The sequence below is a fragment of the Charadrius vociferus genome, unplaced genomic scaffold (genome assembly GCF_000708025.1).
Source record: "Charadrius vociferus isolate BGI_N301 unplaced genomic scaffold, ASM70802v2 scaffold214, whole genome shotgun sequence".
Taxonomy (NCBI): Eukaryota; Metazoa; Chordata; class Aves; order Charadriiformes; family Charadriidae; genus Charadrius; species Charadrius vociferus.
In genome coordinates, this window is record NW_009647955.1 from 1489262 (window position 1) to 1510521 (window position 21260).

Sequence of the window (21260 nt, forward strand, 5' to 3'; positions counted from 1 at the left end):
CAGGACCCCCCTGGGCGGGTGGCTGGCTGCCCACGTACATGCGAGGAGGGGACAGGCAGCTGGAAAGGGGTGGCATCGTAAGATCCAGGTCACTCTGCACTGTCAGATGGTCTCAGGCTGGAGGTGGCAAATACCGTGCTCTGGGCAGCCCCTGCCGGCCCTGTGCTCCCAGCACGGAGCAGTGGGAAGAGCCGGGGCGCTCCGGCAGGCAGATGGGCATGCGATGGGCTGCAGCGTGGAGTGCTGCCCCGTGGGGTGCTGCCCCGGCCCGTGACTCGGTCCCGCTGCTCACTTTCAGAGGCAACATCAGCTGGAGGAAGGATGACTCAGACATTAAAATACAGCATAGATTTAAAAATAATACAAACCCCAAAGTCTGTTTTCCCCGGTACGGGTGCTCTGGGTTAATTTTAGGTAGCCCAGAGCACAATTTGCTCTGCTGAAACCACTTCGTGGTACAGTTACTACACCTGTGGATTTGCCTCTGGCCAGCAGGCACACACTTGGGAGGGGAGAGACAAGGGCTGGTGTACCTCCCTGTGATCTGGGGTGATGCTGGGGATGGGTCAAGCATCAGGCTCCTTGCATTGCTGGCAAACCCCAGAGCTTGGCCACAGGTGAGCTGGGCGCTGGCCATGGCATGGAGCTGAGCTCGCAAACGCTCGCCAGCAGGTTTTTGTAAGTTCCTGAAGGGGCCTTCAGGACCTGAGGGTAAAACAGCTGAGGAATGCGTGGAGCCTCTGGTTTTGGGATGTAGGAGTCCATCACTTCTCCATGCGATGGGGCACTAAAGGGGGTGATGTGGGGCTCTCACACCCCGCGTCCCTGGTTCCCGCATGGGGAGTACGGCTGCTTCTAAGACCTGTGCCTGCTGTAACCATGTCTGTTCCTTGTTTTCTCTCTCCCAAACAGTGACCTTCTTCCCAGCCACGTTAACTCTCCCCGTAGGCAGCTCAGCCACCTTCTTCTGCAACATCTCCACGGAGAATGGCTCCAGCTCAGAGTACAGCCTCAACTGGTACAAAGAGACCAACCACAGCCAAGCCCAAAAAATTGCTGAGATCAGCCGGAACAACCTCCAGACGAAGATGGAGAAGTACCTGCTCACCAATCACACTCCTGCATTCAAGATCGAGATCCTGAACCTTCACCAGAATGACTCGGGCTCCTACTACTGTGGGCTGATCGCCTTCTTTGAACCAGATAAAGTGATGGAGAGCAACCGGTCCCACCTGGTTGTCACAGGTCAGCCTGGGGGCTGAGCTGATGGGGATGGGTTGTTGGTGTTGTCCTGTGGTGCTATGGTCCCCAGGCAAACTGAGGCCCAGGGCACAAGGCAGGTCTGGCCCTGCTGGGGGAGGAACCTGGTGTGAGTCAGGAGAGCACAGCTCTGCCCTTTCCCCTCTCCTTTGCATGCCTGGTTGATGCCCAGGGATACAGGCTGTCCTCCTGCATCCACACTGCGGCTGGATCTGGCCCTGAAACAGGAGGTCTTCCATCCTGCTGGGGCTGTGTCCCCAGCAATGCTGTGGGGAGGAATGAGTCCTTACCCATGGATGGAGTCAGGACAGCAGTGTAGGGAGCTGTCTGCACCCTGAACAGCTCCTTTATTTGGGGACAGGGCTTGTGTTTGGGGTGATGACCAGGGCTCTGCCCCCTTGAGCAGCCAGTGTTGGTGTAGATACTGTTCTTGCGAAACCATGCCCTGGGAGGATCTCGTAGCTCCATGGTGTGGGAGAGTGAGATCTCATATGCCGTGCACTTGCTTGGCAGCATGGAGTCTTTGCAGGGGATGGAGATGGCCTTTTATAAAAAGGAAGAACACTGCAAAAGTTACTGTCTGTCACAACATCTCCTCCCAACGCCAGCTGAAGCTGTGCTGGCCCCAGGACGCGGAAGCAGCTGGGAGGCTTGGGGAAGCCGTGTCTTCCATGGAGCTTTGCTGGGCATGGGGTCATGCCACAGGACTGCAGTGTTCTGGTCCCTTGCACCCCAGCTCTCAGCAGCGTGGGATCATCCTCACCACCTGCAATGGGAAGGAATGGGACATGGCCAAAACATCCCCAACATCAGCCCAAATTCAGGGCTCCTGGAGGGATGGTGAGGCTGTGGCAGCCTGCCTGGGACTGAGCCCTTTCTGGGTACAGCCCCTGTGTTCTCCTGTTCACTTTCCCAGGGACTACAGAGGCCATTTTACACTCCTGACATGCTGTTTTGTTCCCCCTTTTTTGGATGGTTATTATAGCAGCCCCTGAGAAGACAAACACCACTGATGAGCCCGAGATGGAGGAAGGCAATCCCCTGGACCATATCAAGGCTGTGCTCCTGGGCATCCTGCTGTTTACTGGGGCAGTTGTGCTGCTGATCTTTGGCTACCTCACCATCACGTACAGGAGAGGAGGTATGATCCCCCGTGGAGGCCGTGCTGCACCAAGGGGCTGGGGCCTGCTAGGGGACCTGATGGGGTGATGCTTATCCAACAAACGCAGCTTGAACCCAGGGGCAGCCAGATGCCTGCAGCTCCTCGGGGTACACAGGCAGGTTCAACATGCTAAACTCAGCTGTGGCACGTCCCCATGAGACAGGTGTCTCCATGCCTAAGGGAGAAGAGTGCTTTGGGTCATGCTTACCCTTCATGGACCCCCCAGGCTACGTGCTGTGGCTCTGAACTGCTCACTAGCGTGGTGTCTTAATGCTGCATGTGGGTCTGTCCCATTCACCTTGCCCAGGCACCTTCGGGGCATCTTCTTGTCTCCTCACCACAGCACTGGGCATCGCCTCGGCCATGCCATGGGCAGCCGAGGGGGCTATCCCAGAGGTGACTCCTGAGGAATTGCACCCCACTAATCCCAGTTAAACCCTAGACCGTGGGCTGGTATCTCACTTGTCCTTGTAATGGTCAGGGTGTTAGACCCTGAGTGGAGAAGGAGGAAGCGCGGTGCAATGGTTGTGTTGTCCAGCGCTCCTAGGATGTGGGGGCTGGCTCAGCCCCAGCCGCAGATGCTCACGCTATCTTGGCACACAAACATCTTCTAACCAAATATGTTACTTTGCAGATGTGCAGAAACCACCAAGTGAAAACACGCCAGTGGTGAGTTTTCTGTCTCTGATGTCCTGCCGTGCTGCGGGGGGAGCATTGTGCCATTGCTGGGGTGCGGAGGGTGCAGGGCTTCCCTTTATCAGCCCTGCACAGACTTCTCACTTCTGTCTTCTCTGATGCTGCTAGATCTTTTCTGCACAGCTATAACTGCTTTTTTGCACCTGCAGCACAGCCCCATCGCAATCAAAAAACTGCCTGAGATAGGATGGGACCTCTGTAGTCCAACCTTTGCTCAAAGCAGTGTTATTTTTGACAGTGGATTGTGTTGCTGTAGAAAATGGGAGAAAATGTTCCCCCCCACAATAGATTAAGCTAAAGTTTCTCTTGCTGCAGCTAGTCCCTGTTCCCTCTCTTTCTTTTGCTGGGCACTGCCGGGAGGAGTCTGGCTCCATCTTCTCTCCAACCCCATTAGGTAGCTGAAGGCAGTGAGTAGGTCCCCCCTTGCTCTCCCCTCTCTGGGCTGAGAAAACTCAGTCCTGGGATCTCCTGCCCCCTGTGCCAGCTCAGAGCCCGATGGAGAGGTGGGAAAAGGGCTCCTAGCATGCCTTGCCTTCAGTGAGCGGGCTGGCAGGGAGCTCCACCTGCCTGCAGAGGCAGAGACCTGAGACCCACATGGCCTCAACGGTGACCCCAAGGCTCATGGTCTGGTTTCTCTGAGCAAATGCTGTCACAGGTCTGTGCGTCTTTCTGCTTTGTATTGCTGTTGCACTCCTGGGATGCTTCGGAGCTGGTTTTCACACTTGCTGTAGAAAGGGGGCTTGTGCTGGGGATGGTGGATACCTTCAGATGATGAATCGCCCTGACGGGTTTTCCTTGCAGAAGGAAGAGAAGCCCCCTGTGGTGTCTGTGTCCACTGTGGACTATGGTGTGCTGGAGTTTCAGTGGGACCAGTGCACCCAGGTGCCCCCTGAGACCCGACCGGTTGACCAGACTGAATACGCCACCATCATCTTCCCAGAGGAGAAACCCATTACACCGGACCAGGGGAAGAAACACCTGGATGAGAGGACTCGGCAGCTGCATTTGCAGCCCTGCTGAGGGCTGGGGTCCCTCCTGGCCGGGGAGTGCGGGCAGGGACAGGCTGCCCTGGCCCCTCGCTCCCACCGCAGTTTGCAGTTGGGAAAAATCCAGCGTGCAAGGACTGGAGCGACAGAGACAGCGCTGCTGGGGTTGATATTGGACAATCCGGGCCACGGTGGGATCGTGGCTGTGGGGTGGGATGAGAAAGGTCCCTGCTAGGTTCTGCCTGCCACATCTTCGTTCAGGGTAGAGAGGATGGGCTGGGCCAAAGCAGCAATGCCAACAGGTCTCTCCCAAAGGCGATTGCTTTTGGGTTCATGCCTCATGCATCATGCCTCGGTTTTCTACCTCTACCTCTGGCTCTCTGGAGTGGCCACACTGCTTCCCTTACCCAGGTCTGACCCAACCAGTAAAGCACGACTGTGGGAGGAAGCTCCAGAGGCCAGAGCTGGAGTGGATCCCAGGAAATGCTGTTCGCGGGAAACCCTGGGCAGAGACTGCCTTGTGTACGGCTATTTAAAGAAACCCCTGGGAAGAGGGTGGCTGGTTTTCCTCCTGTCTCCAGGCACTTTCCTCCTCCCCCAGAGGGGAAATCCAGCCCCGTGTCCCTCCCTCCACAGGTGGGAGATGGATCTGGCCCTGCGGAGTGAATAAAGGGTTTCATGTACGGGGAGTTTGTTGACTTGTGATGGCAAACGCGTGGGCAGGCAAATAACGGCTCTTGGCAGCGCGCAGGCAAGAGCCGGGAGGCAGCAGCGTCTGTTGTGGTTCCTGGGCCTCTCTGTGTGATACGCAAGCTGTTCTTCCACAAAGCTGCTCTTAATAATTCAGAGAAGCCGCTGCTCTTTTTCTTCTTGCCCCTGTCTAGCCGGTCACCAAGGTGCAGCTGCAAACCAAGCCCACCCTTACCAGGCTCATCTCAGGGTGCTTGCCCAGCCCGTTGGGGATGAGCAGCCCTGCCATGCTGGTGGCCTGGGTGCCATCAGCCAGGGCAAAGCTCACAACATGGTGCTCGGTGCAACTTTCTGGCTCCAAACTTCCATTTTCCCTCTTGAAAGTGATGCCAGGGCCATGCTTCCTGCCAGAAACCAGAACAGAAAGAAGTGACAACTGCTTGAGAGGGGAGAAACCTCAGTAAGGAGTGGCTTCGGAGGCAGCAGAGACCTGCCAGGAGACAATGAAACCCAGCGGAAACAGAGAAGAGTCACTTGCATCTCACACCTTGGTGGCAGTGTCAGCAGGTTTCTTTTTCTCTTATCCCCAGTAAAGCCAGCGCAGCCTTGCGGGAACCAGCCTGGGAGCCGGGTGAAGGGGTGAGGCATGCCAAGCACCGCAATTTGTCCCCTGTGGGGGCTGGAAAGTCCCCAAGGAATATCCACAGGGGACCAGATGAGATGAACATCCATCTGGGATGGCTTTCACTCTTCCTCAGGATAGGAGAGTGGATGTGGTGGCCCATCTTGGTCTCTGGTGCCACTGAGGGCTCCCAGTAGCCACCATAGGCAGTGCTGTAACTCCCACAACATTCACTCATGCCAGCACATGGCTCAGCCCTTTGGGGCTTTTTGCAAGCAGCAGCCCTGCTCCTTGCCCCAGTGGCTCTGGCAGAGACCTGCTGTGGCTGGCCGGGCTCGGCTCGCCCGGAAAGCTGAGGCAGGAGGCAGCCGCAGCGGGTGAGAAGCAGGAGCTCAGTCAGCAGTTTTGTTTTTTGCTTTCCCATCAGACATGACGCCAGCGAGAGGGTGGGCCCTGCTTCATATTTTCCGTCCTGCGTCTTGGGCAGTGGAAGTGCTGGGTCTTCATCCCTTCCCGCACCTCCCAGCTTCCCGCATCCCCATGGCTCCTCCAGGAGCAGGCTGGGCTGGGTCCCTTCCCCTCTCAGAGATGGTGGTCTACAGTCAGCCGGAGGGTCCCGAGCCAGATGGTGGAGCTGGAGGTGTAGCAAAAGCATCTCCCGCTGCCATTGGGGATGGAAGAGCACCCAGCCCGTGGCAGTACCTGTGCCCCTCCAGCTCTCCAACCGCCTGGCTGTGATCCTGCTCCTTGAAGGGAGCAAGGCTGGGGACCTGGGACACATGGGGTGAGTGGTGGGGATGCTGACAGGCACCATCTCTCATCCCTGTTTGGAGGACAGGGTTCCCAGCACCAGCAGAGACCCGAGCTACGCTCCCCTGCACTGGGCACGGCACTAGCGGTGCTGGCCAGCGCAGGAATGGGGCTGGGATTAGCTTCAGGTTTCGAGCTCCCAACTGAGCATCCCCAGACCAAGCAGTGCCCTGAGCTGGGTGTCAGCCCTCACATCCCAGCATCCTGCTTGGGGATGGGGAGCCGAGCGTGTTTGTGTGCAGGAGCTACTCTTGTCTTTCCATGCAAGCCAGGAGAGCAACCGCTGACCATTTTGATTCTCCCTCCAGCATGGTGATTGTAGTTCAGTCTTCCTGGAGTCACTGTGTGGGATCTGGAGGAAGCTGTCTTACCTCCCATCCTGAGAAGTCCCCAGTTCTGGATTTCCCAGCTCCACCATCCCACATTCCTCCTTCCCCTCCCTCCAGATCACAGCCCTCCTGCTTTTGCCCAGCACTGCACCCATCCCTGCTGGCAGGTTTATGCCCCTTTTCTCCCCTCCATATGAAGCAGGGACCCAAGCAAACACATTTCCACCTGTGCTGCTAAGGTTTGCATCAGGTTTTCTGGGCAGGGCTGAGCTGACACCCTCAAGTCCTTTGGCTTTCCCTGCCTACACCAAGAAGGGGCTGGGCTGCGACGCGCCTGTTATGGTTTTGGGGTACATCCTTTCTGCTGCAGCTGCTTTGTTGTCTCCAGAGAGGTGTGAGTGGCACAGTTTCAGTGGTCTTTGGTTTTGGCTGCGGAGAGGATGTTCGCTGCAGAGCGGTTAGGCAGACCCCACCACCTGGCTCTGGTTTTTGACCTCACTGCCTGCAGCATCGCAGCCACTAGCCACCAACAGAGTAAGAGCAAGGCCCTAGCCTGGTCCTCACCATCCCATTTTGGGAAAACTGAGGCTTACAGCTGTGCAAACAGGAGAAGAACAAGGTCCTATAAAATTAAATAGCACCCAGATCAGACTCTCCCATGCTCTCAGCATATCCCATCACTGGGAACGATTCCTGAAAGGTCAGAGGGGATGGGGCGTAGGTTTGGGTCTGCCCACCTCATTCCTACCGATATCGTGATGCGAGTCATGGAGGATGCTCCTAACAGCCGCTTCCCCTGTGCTTTGTGCTCACAAGTGCACAGCATGCAAACTGGGGAGGTTCCAACTTTTTTTCTTTTTCCCCTCTGCCACCCCAGAGCAAGCACCCCCAGCCTGGCCACACACCCTTTTCTGCAAGCACACACAAACGGCCACGAACACACAAATGTGCACACAGCTCCCCACGCAAATTAGTGGGCACACCCCCAGATTTGCACAGCTACTGTGTGCCAAATACACACACCCCTCCCCTGCAGCCCCCCAGCCCCAGCCACCCCATACGTGCACCACGGCTCTCCCCATACCAGGACCTGGGTACAGCCTGGGGGATAGCTGCGGGCGCTGAAGCTGCTGCGTTTCCTGCAGACTCTGGTCTGGGGATTTAGAGCAACCACTTCCGACCACGGACACCTGGCACTCCCCCGAGAAGTGGCTGCTACCACTACCGGTGCCAAAATGCTTCGTCAGCTGCCTGGGACCTCACATCAGCTGGGACCTCCAGAGAGCAGAGCTCGTCTCTGGTCCCACACTGGGGCCTTGCTGATGGCAAATGACCAGATCCCACATGGAGTCCTCAGAGAGATGGGACTGATCCCTATCAGCATCTGCAGGAAGCTGGATGTGTGACTTCAACCTACACCTAAGCAAGCAAAATCCCCTGTGCTAATGCTTGAGAGCAAGCCTGGCTCCTTATATATCCCAGCCTTGATTAAAGGTGATTGGGAACAACATGTGAGAAAATATCCCTTAAAGAAACCTGAGGCCAAAACCCAGGTCTTGAGAAAACTGGGCAGGTAGATGAAGATGAAGTCCTGTCCTGCTGCTTACAGCAGCGTCTTCGAGGAGAGCCATGCCATGGAGCACCAATGCACTATTCCTGCAAAATGGGACACTGCAGATGCTGGGGGGAGAAGGGGCGGTCAAGTCATGTGGCATTAAGGACACGTACAAGTGTGCACTGTCCTGGTCACTGGGAGGTCTCAGAGCTGTGTTTTGGTTTGGGAGAGGTTGGGGTGGAGGTGCTGCAGCAGGGTGTGTGGGTTGATTTGGCTCCTGGGTTAATAGGGTGATCTGTGGGTGGGACTGGTCTGTTGGGCACTATGGTGTGGGACCATTGCCACGGCCTTGACTCGCTGGGAAAGCAGCTGTCGGTCCTGGAAGAGACAGGTTGCAGTGTGCTGGTGGATGCTGTGGCTGGTGGTGGGAGTGATGAGCTGCTGGGCAGGTTGCCTGGACCCCTAACCATGGCCAGCTTGCATGGCCTTGGTGTGTCCTGAGGGGTCCAGACGCACAGCATCTCCTCCGTCCTGTCCCACCAAGAGCCTCGCCCTGCCTTTCGCTGAGCCTGCTGTAGGCTCACAGAACATCTGCATTTCCTCCCACCAGCCTCACTTTGCTTTCTCTAGTTTTGCTTTGAGTCGGCTCCAGGGTTTCTCCTCTCTCTTCCTTCCTTTGTCAGGATGTGCTGCTCGAGGAGGATGCTGGCAGGCTGGATCCTGGCGCGCAGGGACTTGGAGGGCCAGGCATGAGCCCTGCGCCTGCCTGCTCCACCACCACCAAGACCAAACCCGCTGCCCAGCACACCGGGGCAGAGCCTTTTTGGAGGGGGACAAGCTCTCTCCTTCCTCCTGGAGGGACCATCACGAGGCCTACTAGATGACCAGGGAGCCCAAACCCATTTGGGGTAGTACCTGCTCACATCTTCACAGCCACCTCCTCCCTTAATCTCTCCCCATCACTCGGCATCCCTCTCCACCCCAGAAGTGCAGGGTGATGGGGCAACATCCCCTCTCTACAGTCCAGCTTGGGCATATCCCCATTTCTAGAGGATGCCCTTTGCCTGAAATCCGCCCTGGGACACGTGGACTCCTCTGCTCCAAGAGCTTGACTATGACGACAGTCCAGCTTGGAAGGGATCCTACAGCCATTGCTTGTCCCTAGAGGTGGTGGGTTTCACTGTGACAAGGTGACAACCATTCACTGTCAGCAGTGGCAAGGTCGGAGGGGGACAGGGGCGCAGGGAGCTGGTGTGGAGCCATGTCCCAGGACAATACGGATGCCCAGTTCACAAAAAAAAAGAGGATCCAGGAAACTCTAGATGAGTCAGCCTGCCTCCGTACCCAGAAAGCCCCTGGAACAAATTAGTAAGGCCACCAAACGGTAAACACCGAGAGGGCAGAGCTGGGGCTGAGAACACAGATTCGGCGGGAACATGTGTCAAACCAATCTCATTTTCTCTTCATTAGGGCAACAGGCTGGGTACCACAGGGAAAGCGGGAGTGATGCTATCTTTGTCCTGCCTTATGTGACATTCTCACAAGCAAATTAGGAGAATGGGAAATTCTGCCACTGTGGTGGATGGGTACCCAAGAAGATATATCCCATGAGCAGTTACCAATAGCTTCCAATGGCAGACACATCAAACAGAGGTTTTCTGGGGAAGAATGGCTCAAATGAAGGCAATTTGCTATTGAGGAAGGGTGTAGGGGCCATCTGGGAGGAGGGTTATAAATCAAATTCACCCTCATGACCTGGAGAAAAGAGCAAAAATGCCCTGAAAGAATGACTGATGGAAAAGAATTGGGCATATTTAGTGAAGAAAAAGATGAGGGAAGTCTTTAGAGTGGGAAAAAGGCCCTGGTATGAAGTAAGCAGTGAAAAACAGAGAAGTGTTTAGGGTTATGCCTTGTTGCTCAGATGGCAGTCCATCTGTCTTGCAAGCTTTGCTGCACGCACAGACATGGCATCCCCGCTGCTGAGGGGATGTTCTGCTCTGCAGTCCTGCCTGGGGACCAGGGTTGAATGCACATTTCTGCCCCTCCTGGGGACTGCTGGCAGGATGGAGCCTCCTGGGTATGGGGTGACCCCAAAGGGAAGGGATGGATGTCTCAGCAGGGATGGGACACACATGGGCCAAGCAGGACAGTGTGGGGACTTTGTCCCTGGGCTGGAGGGGTAGGCGATGGGGAGGCTGACACACAGTGAGAGATGGAGAGGAGGAGAAAGAACTTTGGGAAACCTTCCTCCTCTCGCCTGGGCGGCTTACCTGGGGGTGGGAGCTGAAGTCAAAAATAATTTCAGGCTGTGCGAAAGCGGCAGGGAAATTACCGCCTGAGCTGCACCTTGTGTTTGCCTCCTTTATTGCATCCCGTGGAGAAGCCACGACCAGCGTGCTGGGATGGAGAGGATTGCCAGGGTCTGTCCCTGGCAGGGGCTGGCCAGGCCAGTGGGATCTTGCTGGGGCTGGGACAGGGATTGTCCTCGGTCCCTGCCAAGGCCAGGCTTCAGGGGGACCTGCAGGAGCAGCTTTTGTTTCCAGGTGGGTGCTGGTAAGCAGCAAGGTGCTCGGGCAGCGCCGGGAGGTGTGTGTGAAGTGGAACAGGACGTCAAAGCAGTTTCAGCTCTGTGGGTGGTTCTGGGAAAGTCCCCTTAGTAAAAGCAAGTCAAAGGCTTTAATAGAGGGACCAGCGCTGGGCTCCTTCTCAGAGATGACTGCGAGGGCTCGGTTCATCGAGAGTCGCGATTTGAGTTGTGTTGCCATGACGTAATGGGGGGCTGGTTTCCATCACAGCCGGGTTATAGAGGCAGGGGCCTGTCCCCGTGCCAGGGGTGCCACCGGACCCCCATTGAGCTGCGTGCCTGAGAGGTGGCATTTTGCCCCCCCGAGGTGGGCATCATGGGGAGCAGTGTCTGCCCTGGTGGGGAGCACCTCTCTGCCCTGCAGCAGCGGCCTCGGGGAGGAAGGGCTGGGCTGAAACCACAGATCCCCCAGATGAAGTGATCAGTTTGTTTGGGTGGATATGAGAGTGCCAGGAAAGACGGCTGCCTCCGTGGGGGGCTCCTCCTCGAAATAGCTTGAGGTGTTAAACACAGGCATGGCTGCCCTCGGAGTAAAGGGGAGATGTCAAAACCTTTAGGTTTTTCCTGCATTCAGCCACCCCCGGGTAAATCTCAGCCTCTAACACAGGTGTCCAAGGGGATCGGCAGATACCGCAGGGCAGGTGGTCCCATCCCCATCTCCTGTTGGCTCCCCATACCATGCTGTGGCACAGCGATGCCAGGCACTGCATGGTGCCAGCTTTCTGCACTTGGAGATCTGCTGCCCTGGAGACCCCTTTGCGGTGGGCTGCACAAAGGGGTCTTCTGTAGTGAACCTATAGAAGTGCTTTGGGAAAGGAGTAGGAGGGGGCCAGGGAGATCTGCTGCTCCCTGTCTTTCTCCCCATGCATCAGACCTGAGCCAGGGATGTCCCCCGGTTCCCACCTGTGAGCAGCAGAAACGCTGGTGGGACAACCCCTCCTTCACTGTCCTGCTTATAGGGTGCTGCCCTAGCCCAAGCGGGACCCCATGCCTCCATGGCAGGGCTCTTGTACAGTCGTGACTCAGGTCCTATCCGCAGGTTACAGCTTTGCTAGCTCTTCATAAGGATCCTGAAGACCTTGGTGTGGTTCCTCTGCTTCCAGGAAACCTCCTTTCATTCCTTCTAGTCCCACTCCAGATTGTAGCATCAAGGCATAATTAAGGGTGGAAGGACCTCAAAGCAGGGAAGAACCTTGAAGCTGAAGATGGGCTCTGCCCCAGGACCTCGTCACCTCCCTCTGCTCTCACAGGAGGGGCAGCGCATGTTGTGAAGGTGCTGGAGGGCTCTTGGTACAAATGACTGTCTGGCTTTTCCCTCCCAGCAGCAAAGATCAGAGACTCCCTGCCAACCTGTGGTTACTGGGACTTATCTACATTGTCTGCCTCCCTTTTGGGATCTGGACAATGAGCCTGATGTGCTAGTGCCTCTTAAGACCTTGCAGCCGCTGTCACCTACTGCTGGCAGCCACCATGTCCCTCTTGCGAGGCCATAGGTGCCGTCACCTACATCCTCAGCAATCCCACTGGCCCAACCGGCTCCAGGGCAGGGCATTGCTGCCTGGGGCATCCAGCTTTTGGGGTGTCAAGCCAGAAGAGCTGCCACAGGGACATACTTCATTTGACACCAATGTGAAGTATTTTAAGCCTTCTAGATCCTTCTGCCCTTTATTTTCTAAGCAGAGCTTTAATATCCTACAGTCTTTGCGTTAAACCCTCCCTGCTTCTGGGAGCCTGAGTGGTGCTCCGGACAGTCAACACAAGGAGCTGCCGTAAGTTTCCATGGTGGCTTCATCCTCAGCAGCCACCTGGCACATTTTCTCCACAGCCAGCCATTTTGGGGAGTTTTGTGGCCTCTCTGTCCTGTTTCAGAGGACAAGATGGTCCTCTGAAAGCTTCACACTAGATAAGATTGCTTTGTTTCCATGGCAAGCTGAGCTTATTTTATCAAGCTGCAGATCTTCCCCTAACTCAATACCAGTTGTCATTTGGCATCTTACGTAACCTGCTCCCCATCCTGCATCACTCTCCATGGGATGTCCTGGTGACCTGCGCACCCGGAGAGAGGTGAGCTGGGGAGCAGAGGGCTGCAGGCAGTCCTGGTCCCACTGTTTATACCTTCCCTGGGTGCTCTCGGCTCGGAGCACACCTCACCTCTTTCGGTCTTACGTGCGGTGCCATCCTCCCCGACTTTCCACCCTGCGGTTTCACATCAGGCCTTTTCCTGCTCGAGTTGGCTGAAAGTTGTTAAAAACAGCCCGTGCTTGGTGGCAGCTATCGAGATAGATAAGGCTACCTGGGGCTTTATCAGCTGCTGAGTCCTGTGTTTTCAGTGGGTTTCGCTTCCGTTATTCCTACGCTACGCGTAAGCTCTGCCGCTACCATGACAGTGATGAGCATGCGCAGCCTGGCAGGGGGTTTCATTTCCAACCTCTCCGCCTATAACAAAGCAGCAACATGAGAGCATGGCTTCAGCAGGGTTGGGGGTTCATGTGTGGGGCTTGGGGAAACCCACCTTGTCCTTGCTTTGGGGCATGTTTCACCTGGTGCAGCGTGAGCAGAGCCTGTTGGCACAGGGATCAGGAAAGGGTGGTGCTGCTCATGTGGGAGCAAAGGTTCCCCTCTCCAAGCACAAAGACGTGCAAAGAGGAAAAGCTTGGGGAAGAGACAGCTGCACACGTATATCAGCACTGAGAAGCTGCAAGCTTAACCCTCAAGCTTGGTCACTGCCTCTTTCCCAGCTCCAGGTGGAACCATGAGGACCTGGAAGGACATTTTTGAAGAGAAGATTGCAAAAATGCACTTAACAGAGCCGTGGATGCTTCAGGAGGATGATACCCTGCAGGTGAACATCCTCAAGCCTGGCTGGAAGGAGTTTGTGCAGCGCCGTGCCCTTGGGAGGTAGGGGACTGCCAGCTTGGGCCCTATCAGAGCGGGACCAGGGACGATGGGCTGCCATGCCCACCTTCCCTTTCTCAAAGTTTGCTTGCAGGAAACAGCTTTTGACCCCCCAAAAAGGGTAGTTTGGAGGTGAGTGAGGCTGGGAGGGGTTTTCCCATTTTGTTCCAAGCTTGGTGAGTTATTGCCAAACTGGAAAAAAATCATGATAATTGGAAGGGAGGGGAGGGGAGTGCGGCAGTTCCATGGAGTCAAATGTCAGCTGGTATTTGGCCAGAGTTTCTCCATGTTGGTGTCAAGATACAAAGAGCTCCTCCGGCAAGCAGGGGTAGTTATACCACACTAGAGCCAAATCTTCTGGGTTTGCACCCAGAGGATGAGGAGGAGAGCTGCTGTCTGCTGGGACATGGGGCAATGCCTGAGCAGTCCCTGCATCTGCACCAGGCTGCAGGGTCCTGGAGCAGCAGGGGCTGTGGTTTTGCATTGCTGATGAGAGGCCCCATCCCAACCATTGCCACCCCAAGCAGGACCCTGGGCACCTACCAGACACCCTGCCCAGGTGGTAGCAAATGGAGACCTTGGCTACCAGCCCCCACACAGATTGTACAAGATGAAAAGCTGCAGGTTACACACCTTTTGACTCCTCAAGACATCTCCTCACCTGCCCTGCAGCCTCCACCCACACCTTCCTTCTATTTTTCTTCTTTTTGTTTTTGACTTCCCCGGCCCTGGGCTTGACGTTGGCTTTCCGCTGAGCTGTGATGAACCGGCATGGGTGAGGGGCTGGAGCCACAAATAGCCCTGGGACCTGAATGCTTCCCACCTCAAGGACCCCTGCTCCTGGCAATAGTGCTGGGATGGGCTAGGAAAGAGGACCAGGGTGGTCCCAGCAGGTAGCCTGGCTCCTAAAATCTTTAATGCTGGGGACAGCCCTGAGCTCACGTCTGTATTGAACTCTCCAGACTGGCATCATGCTGTTACGGGGAGGACAGTTTGGTGTAAAGCTTGCATGAGTGAGGTTAAACTATCAGCCTTGGCTGCCCTGGTCCCTACTGACTGTGCGGGAAGCTGCTGGCTCAGCACAGGGAACCCAGGATGAGCTAGTCTCCTCTGTGCCCTGGCAGGTTTCGGTGCTCCCAGTGCTTTCAGGAGTGGTCTTCTGCCAAAGTGCACGTCCTGTTCCACATGTGCCGGTGCCAGGGCTGGGGCATGGTGCACATGCGAGCCTTTCGCCAGGCGTGCAGGTGGTGCCCCGACCCCCGGCTGGAGGAGGCTGAATTTGACCAGGAGACCGTGGAGAGGCTTCTGCATAACCTGGTGCTGAAGATCCTCCAGTACTTCTATCACGTGCCAATCCAGCCCTCCGACCTCATGGAAGTTGTGGTGGACGCGCTGGTGGCGGGGCCACACAACAGTGGTCTCTGCGAGGGCTGCCAGCTCGGCGTTTGCAGCAAGTCAAGGCCAGCTCCAGCATCAGATGCCTGGAAGCCCTTGATGGGTGCAGGCAAGGCCAGGGCTCATCGCACCCCAAAACGCCAGGGCCTGAGGCCCTATGCAACCTCAACCCACCACCGCTCACCCTCCAACAGCAGCTTCCCCTGGAAAAGCTGCTGCTGCATCAGCATCTCTTTGCTCTGTGTTTTGGCAGTGATCCTCTTCATCCTGCTTTATTTCCTGCTTAATTAGTGGGAGCTGGGGCTCGCAAAGAGGAACACGGGGTGATGGCTGGGGGCGCTGATGGAGCGCCTGGAAAATAGGCTGCCCAAGGTCAGCCCTCTCCTGTGGCATGGCAAGGCTTCCCCAGCTCGTGGGTGGATGAGGACACACTGGGGCACCTGAGCCAGGTACCTTGTCCCACAGCCTCGGGGAGCCTGGTGGGTCTGATGGTTTCTTATGGGACACATTCAGTGTGAGGAAGACCCTCAGCTGCCCCATGCGGCACCTGGAGTGTACTTGCAAGAATAAAACAAGCCCTTTTTCCTCACCCCAGGGATGCATTTGTGCTTTTTAATTTTTCCAAAGCCTTTTCTAGGTACGTGTGAGCAGCTTGGTGGGAAGCTGGGGGCTGCTTTCATTCCACCAGCTGGGCTCAGCTTCCAGGGAGGCACATCCCGATGCTCTCCTGCCTTTGGCCTTGGTGGAACTGGGCACCAATACAGCTGAAGGGCACCTAGAGCTGGAGGTTGCAGCAAAGTCATAGGGAGCCAGTGCCCGTGGAGGCTGGCGCTGCCTCCTATGAGCTGTGTACAGCAGCTTCTGCCCTGGCCCCGTGTACTGGTGGATGTCCCTCATGTCATCAGGGGCCCAGAGATTGCTTTGTCCTCCAGAAAAATCTGGGTGCTGAGCTTTCGCAAGGGGACTCTATCAGGGAGTGTAGTGATAGGATGAAGGGTAACGGTTTTAAACTGAAAGAGGGTGGATTTAGATTAGATATTTGGAAGAAATTCCTTACTGTGAGGGTGGTGAGACACTGGAACAGGTTGGTCTGAGAACTTGTGGATGCCCCATCCCTGAAAGTGTTCAGGGCCAGGTTGGATGAGGCTTTGAGCAACCTGATCTAGTTGAAGGTGTCCCTGCCCATGGCAGGGGGGGTTGGAACTCGATGATGTTTAAGGTCCCTTCCAACCCAAACCGTTCTATGATTCTATGACTATGGCTCTGAAAAACACCCTGGCAAACACAAACCCCTCCCAGCTGGCTGTACACCCTGCTGTGGGGGCAAAGCGTGCCCAAGGTTGGCAAGCGCAAGAAGGCTGAGGCAGCAGGTCCCAAGTCTCTGCCCTGTTAGGTCAACCACAGGGAAATTGCACTTATTGGGCTATAGCGCCTGGGCAAAGGGGAAGATGCTGATTCCTGCCTGCTGCTACTTCACCCTGCAGGGCTCAGGGGACCTGGTGGGCATCATAAAGTTGGGAGGTAAACTGTTGTTCTCCTGCAGCCTGACACCCCTCAGCCTCTTACCTTCCCTGCTGGGCTCCTGCAGGACCTACCCGTGAAGGCAGCAGGTCCTGTGAACATGACTTCGGTGCAGAAAAACAAGATGAAATTGGTCTGTAAATGCTTGAAAAACCTTTTGAAATAGCCTGCACATCATAAGCCCCAAATACAATCGTGGCTACCAAGGTCCATCTTCCCTGGAGTCCTGGGGTGGGCAAGTGGTGGTGAAAATCAGAAGTGAGGCATCAGAGATTGGGACTCTTCTGGTACGATCTCCCTGTGAGCTGAAGTTTAGAGCCTCTCCTGGATTTCTTTTTCATGTAAACAGCCTGATTGCTCTCCTGATCCCACTATGCATCCAAAATTGCCTGTGGCGGGGAGTTCCCCCAGGGTAACCTTGTTGCTTGTTTTTGTTTCTTCCTCTTTGTGTGTTGTGTTTGCCTGAGTTTTCATGTTAGGCAAGACTGTGCCCCCACTGCATCCCTGGTGGGTGATGCCCTGTGGGCAGCCCATGGGCAGAGCCAGGGACCCATTGCCCCTTGCTGCTCACAGCAGGTGGAAAAAGACACACAGGAGCTGGAGAGGAACCAGTTGGGCACTGTGGACAAAACTCCTTTTGGTCGCCTTTCTTGTGCTCAGGCTTTGGCTCCCTGGGGCAGGCATCATGGCCAACTGGGCACCCCTGGGCACGCACCCTGCGCCCGGATAGCAAGCCCAGCCCATAGAAGAGATGGACCCGCTGCGGATGGACACCTGGAGGGAGATATTTTATGACCTGATAGATGAGGTGAAGCCAGAGGATGAGTGGGACCTGAAGATGGACCAGGGTCTCATTCCGGAAGCCCTGCCCTGGGGATAGACATAGGCGGCGGAGGAGCATGGCTTGGCCCGGTGAGAGCAGTGGGGAGCCAGTCCCAGCCTGTAGCAAGGGATGGGTTCAGAGGGCAGGGTGAAACGCTGCCTGCACAGGCAGAGCCTTGGGATTTACCTCTTTTATCTATGAACTGCACCAGACCCCTGTTTTGAAGGCACACCACCAGTGCCCCCAGGGGAAGCAGTCTGCCTCTGCTCGTCTCTCTCTGCCTGCTTGCCTGGGTTTGCTTTTTTTGCTGGTGTAAGGTTCTCCTGTATTTTCATATATGCAACCTGCAGGCTACTGGTTAAAAAAATCAAAATGACAAGAAAACCCTGTGTGATCCAGGGGCCATGTGGATTTTGTTTAAGCACTGTGTCCTGCTTATCCCACCAACTCTCCCCCTTCCCCAGAGCTTTCCTTCCTCCGCAGCCTCTGCAGCCCTGTGGAGCCAGCAGATGGAGCTGCGAGATCTCCAGCACTGCACTGGGAAACAGTGGGACCAGTGACCCGCCAGCACTGGGATGGGCCAGCGTTCCCCAGATAGGGGATGCCCTCCCCCTCATCCCTGTGCGCAGCTGTTTCCCTGTAGCGTGGTCCCCCCAGACCATATCCTACATAGATATGGTCCAGGTCAGTGGATGAACTGGTCTCTTGCTGTGATTTTCCACTCTTGGAGCACTGGAGATACACACATGATGCAAAGCGTGGGGCCTCAAACCCCCCTTGATCCCCAACTCTGCCTGGGAGACAGTGATGCCTCAGCAGCAGGGCTGGGGACAATGTGGTGCCACCAGCAGGTACTTGCCCAGGAAGGAGAGCCAGCATGACCTGTCCCCCTTGGAATGAATGTCAGTGATGTCCCGAGCATTTTTGGCAGGGGAAATGTGACTGAGGGAGTGCTTGGGACCCAAAGGGTCTCGTGTCTGAATGGACCTGTCTTTCTGGAGGAGGCATCTCCTTGCTTAGGGTGGCTGAAGCTGAGTGGCTCTGCTGGGGAGGAGGAGGCTGATTCTGCGGCCTGGACCAACTCCCTTCCCTCCTGCACGGCTCTCCCCGTGCTGGGAGCAGCCCACCCTCTCCCTGCCGGCGTTATGTCATGAAGCAGAGACAGGGCCAAGTTTCTTGCTGCCGTTGCCCCTAGCCACCTTCTTTCCATGCTGAGGTTTTCCCAGCCCCAGTCATCATGTCTGGCTGTCCGCAGCCTCCCCAGCCACCCAGCCGCTGAGGGGGAACTCCCTCGCCTCTGCCTGGGAAGCCAGCTCTGGTGGAGACCGCATCCCTGCAGGGGTCCTTATTTTCTTCCTTGGGTCTGCTTGCTCTTTTCCAAGGGCAGAGCCATCCCTCAGTCCCCTGCAATGCCCCTCCGTGCTTCCCCACCCATGGCCCTGCGTGCTTTTCCCTTGGTCCCCTCCCTGCTGCTGCCTGCCTGTCTCCTTTTGCTGTTCGTGCATGTCCCCTCCATCACGCAGCCCTTTCATCCCCTCCCCATTACTCAGAGACACCGGTGCATACATGGGCTTCTCAGCCACAGCCTCATTTTTGGGCTTCTTCCAGGATACCCCTTTCCGATGTGCAGTTGTGCCCATCTCCCACTTGTTTCTTAGCAAACTGCCTTCAAAATGCTGCTTTTCGTGGTTCTTGGCACTTTTGGAGGTCAGGGCAAGCCCCCACAGCTCAGCTTAGCACCCAGGGATGGTGAGCAGTGGCCAGCCCCCCAGCTGGCATAAGGACAGCAAGCCCATCCTGGGGAAGGCAGCTGAAGGACGAAGGATGCTCTCTCTCCCCATGGGTCCCAGGCAGGTCCTGGCTGTCCCCCCTGGTCCATCTGAGGTTGGGGTTTGCTGCAACCAACTCTCAACTCATTCCTGGTACTCACACACAGCCAGGGATGGTCAAACCTCACCCAGGGACTTCTTTCTGGCCTTTCGCCGCAGTCAGACTCATGAATTGCTGTCTCCACGCCTGTCTCCCTGGAGAGAAACTCTCACCACCCCGGCAGGTCGCGAGGTGCCAGCGAATGCAAAGCCTGTTGTTGTTGCTCTCGCTTTTCTCCTCTGCTGCCCGTTCCCAGCCCTCCCTGCAGCCAGCCGCAGCAGCCGCGGGGCACGAAGGGTTGGCACTCGGCAGCACAGCGGCTTGGTGAGCAGGGGGCGAGGGCTGGGTTGCGCTGGGGATTTCCCGGCAAAGCTATCGACGGGAGGCAGTGGAGAGTCTGTATTTATGACTGATCTATTATAGGGCAGCGATATTTTTTAACTTGCCCCGGAGCTGTCTGGGCTCAGATCCTACAGCTGATGGTTTAATGCTCAGGGGGCCATGCCTTGATTTTGCTTTTTCTCTCTCCTCCTCTTCGTCCCTCTGATGTCTCTGGACATGTTAGCAGACCCGTGAGCGAGCAAGCCAGATCCACCGCCCTCCTCCCCGCTGCCAACCCAGAGGAGCCCAGTGCTGTTATTTCAGTTCTGTGCCATAGGAAAATAAGGATCAATAACCCAGCTCTCAGCCCTGGATCCAGGCACATGGTAGGAAACAGTGCCCACGATTTTAAGCTCTCTCCAAAGGCTGGATGCGGAGATGATGCGGAGCCCATGATGCGGAGAAGAGATGCACGGCAGAGCTGTGTCCCTGCCCCAGCTCCCATCTGTGCCTGCTGCAGAGCCTCTGCTGTGAAGATGTACTCTCTCAGTCCAACAGCTAGCGGGGGCAGGCTGATTTTTCACCCCTTTTAAAGCAAAAGTCACATACCTGTTATTTTTTCCGCATGCCAATTGAACCCAGATTTAATTGCTATTCTCAGCATACAGGTTGCTGCACTCTCCTCCTACCACCGCCCCCATCTTCAGTGATGTGCCGAGGCTATAAATAATTGAAGGGCAGGATCTCCTTTGTTGCTGTTTTTTGCAATTTGTATTCACGGCTGGTTGGGGTCTGTCTCAGCCCATGAAGCTGCACGGGCCATGGCTGAGCAGCCACCGGGGTGAGGGACAGTGTGAGAATCCCCCTGGGAGCGCAGGCATCCGTGGCAAGGACTTCCAACCAGCCTCGACCGTGTCTCGCTTGGGCACAAACTCAGGGCACAAACTCGGTACATATCAAAGTTTTATTTTGTTCTCAGGAGGAAGATTCCACTGAACCATCCTTACATGACATCGGATATTTTACAGAATGTAGTATCAAAAAAGAAATATATATATATATATATATAAAAAATACCTTGCAGTTACATGACATAGCCAAGAGTGCAGTTCTTAGTGTGTCTGCAAGTTCGACCTTCCTTAGGCCTTCTGCTCCTCTACATGCTCTACAAATGGCTTTTTGGACGATAGCAAAATGGCAGAGTGACTCATTCACTGTGGACCCCATTCCTTGCTTGGCAAAACCAAAGGAGGAGGAGGAGTAGGACAGGCCCAAAGGAGGCTACAGGCATGCAGAGAGGGCAGCAGGCAATTTTTGCATGTTGCTTGCAGCTATAGGAGGGCTTTGCTGGCAAGCGAAGCAGATGATGTCCCCGCTGAAGGACAGTAAGCTCACCTGACCTTGTTCCTTGTTGGGGCTTATTAAATCTGCATGGGCCATGAAGGGAGGCTGGGGAGATATGAATCCTTCTGGTGTGTTGGGTGAGTTGGGGTCAGTCTAGAATGATTTGGGCACCTACAATAGGCCAGAAGAGTCATAAGTAAACACTGGACATCAACAGTAACCTGTAAATCAGCCAAATCAATGGCCTTAAAAGCAATTAAAAGGTACTAGGTTCCTGCAAGAATGAATGCACTGTCATGCAGGACTACTGAGGCCCCTAAAGAGGAGGTGGAATCCCAAAGAAGGGCATTTTATCTGAAATGATTTGGCTGAAAATAAGTATTGCTTAGGTAGAGCAG

At 55.7% G+C, this 21260-nt stretch overlaps 2 protein-coding genes across 2 annotated transcripts in view; both read left to right on the forward strand.

Moving 5' to 3' along the window:
• PDCD1 (programmed cell death 1) overlaps positions 1 to 4138 on the forward strand; it is a 7053-nt gene extending 2915 nt beyond the window's left edge. Inside the window, exons 2-5 of the mRNA XM_009883416.1 lie at positions 949 to 1245; positions 2246 to 2401; positions 3057 to 3091; positions 3920 to 4138. Coding sequence (XP_009881718.1) covers positions 949 to 1245; positions 2246 to 2401; positions 3057 to 3091; positions 3920 to 4138 — 707 coding nt within the window. The remainder of the gene's footprint in view (positions 1 to 948; positions 1246 to 2245; positions 2402 to 3056; positions 3092 to 3919) is intronic.
• Positions 4139 to 13446: 9308 nt separating this feature from the next.
• LOC104285025 (receptor-transporting protein 3-like) lies at positions 13447 to 15275 on the forward strand. Its single transcript, XM_009883417.1, has 2 exons — positions 13447 to 13592; positions 14714 to 15275. Exons 1-2 carry the CDS (start codon positions 13447 to 13449, stop codon positions 15273 to 15275), a joined length of 708 nt encoding a protein of 235 aa, XP_009881719.1.
• Positions 15276 to 21260: the final 5985 nt, after the last annotated feature.

Coding starts and splice junctions, on each gene's coding strand:
- LOC104285025 (XM_009883417.1), top strand. CDS start 13,447: ATGAGGACCTGGAAGGACATTTTTGAAGAGAAGATTGCAAAAATGCAC. Junction 13,593..14,713: donor CAGCGCCGTGCCCTTGGGAG/GTAGGGGACTGC, acceptor GTGCCCTGGCAG/GTTTCGGTGCTCCCAGTGCT.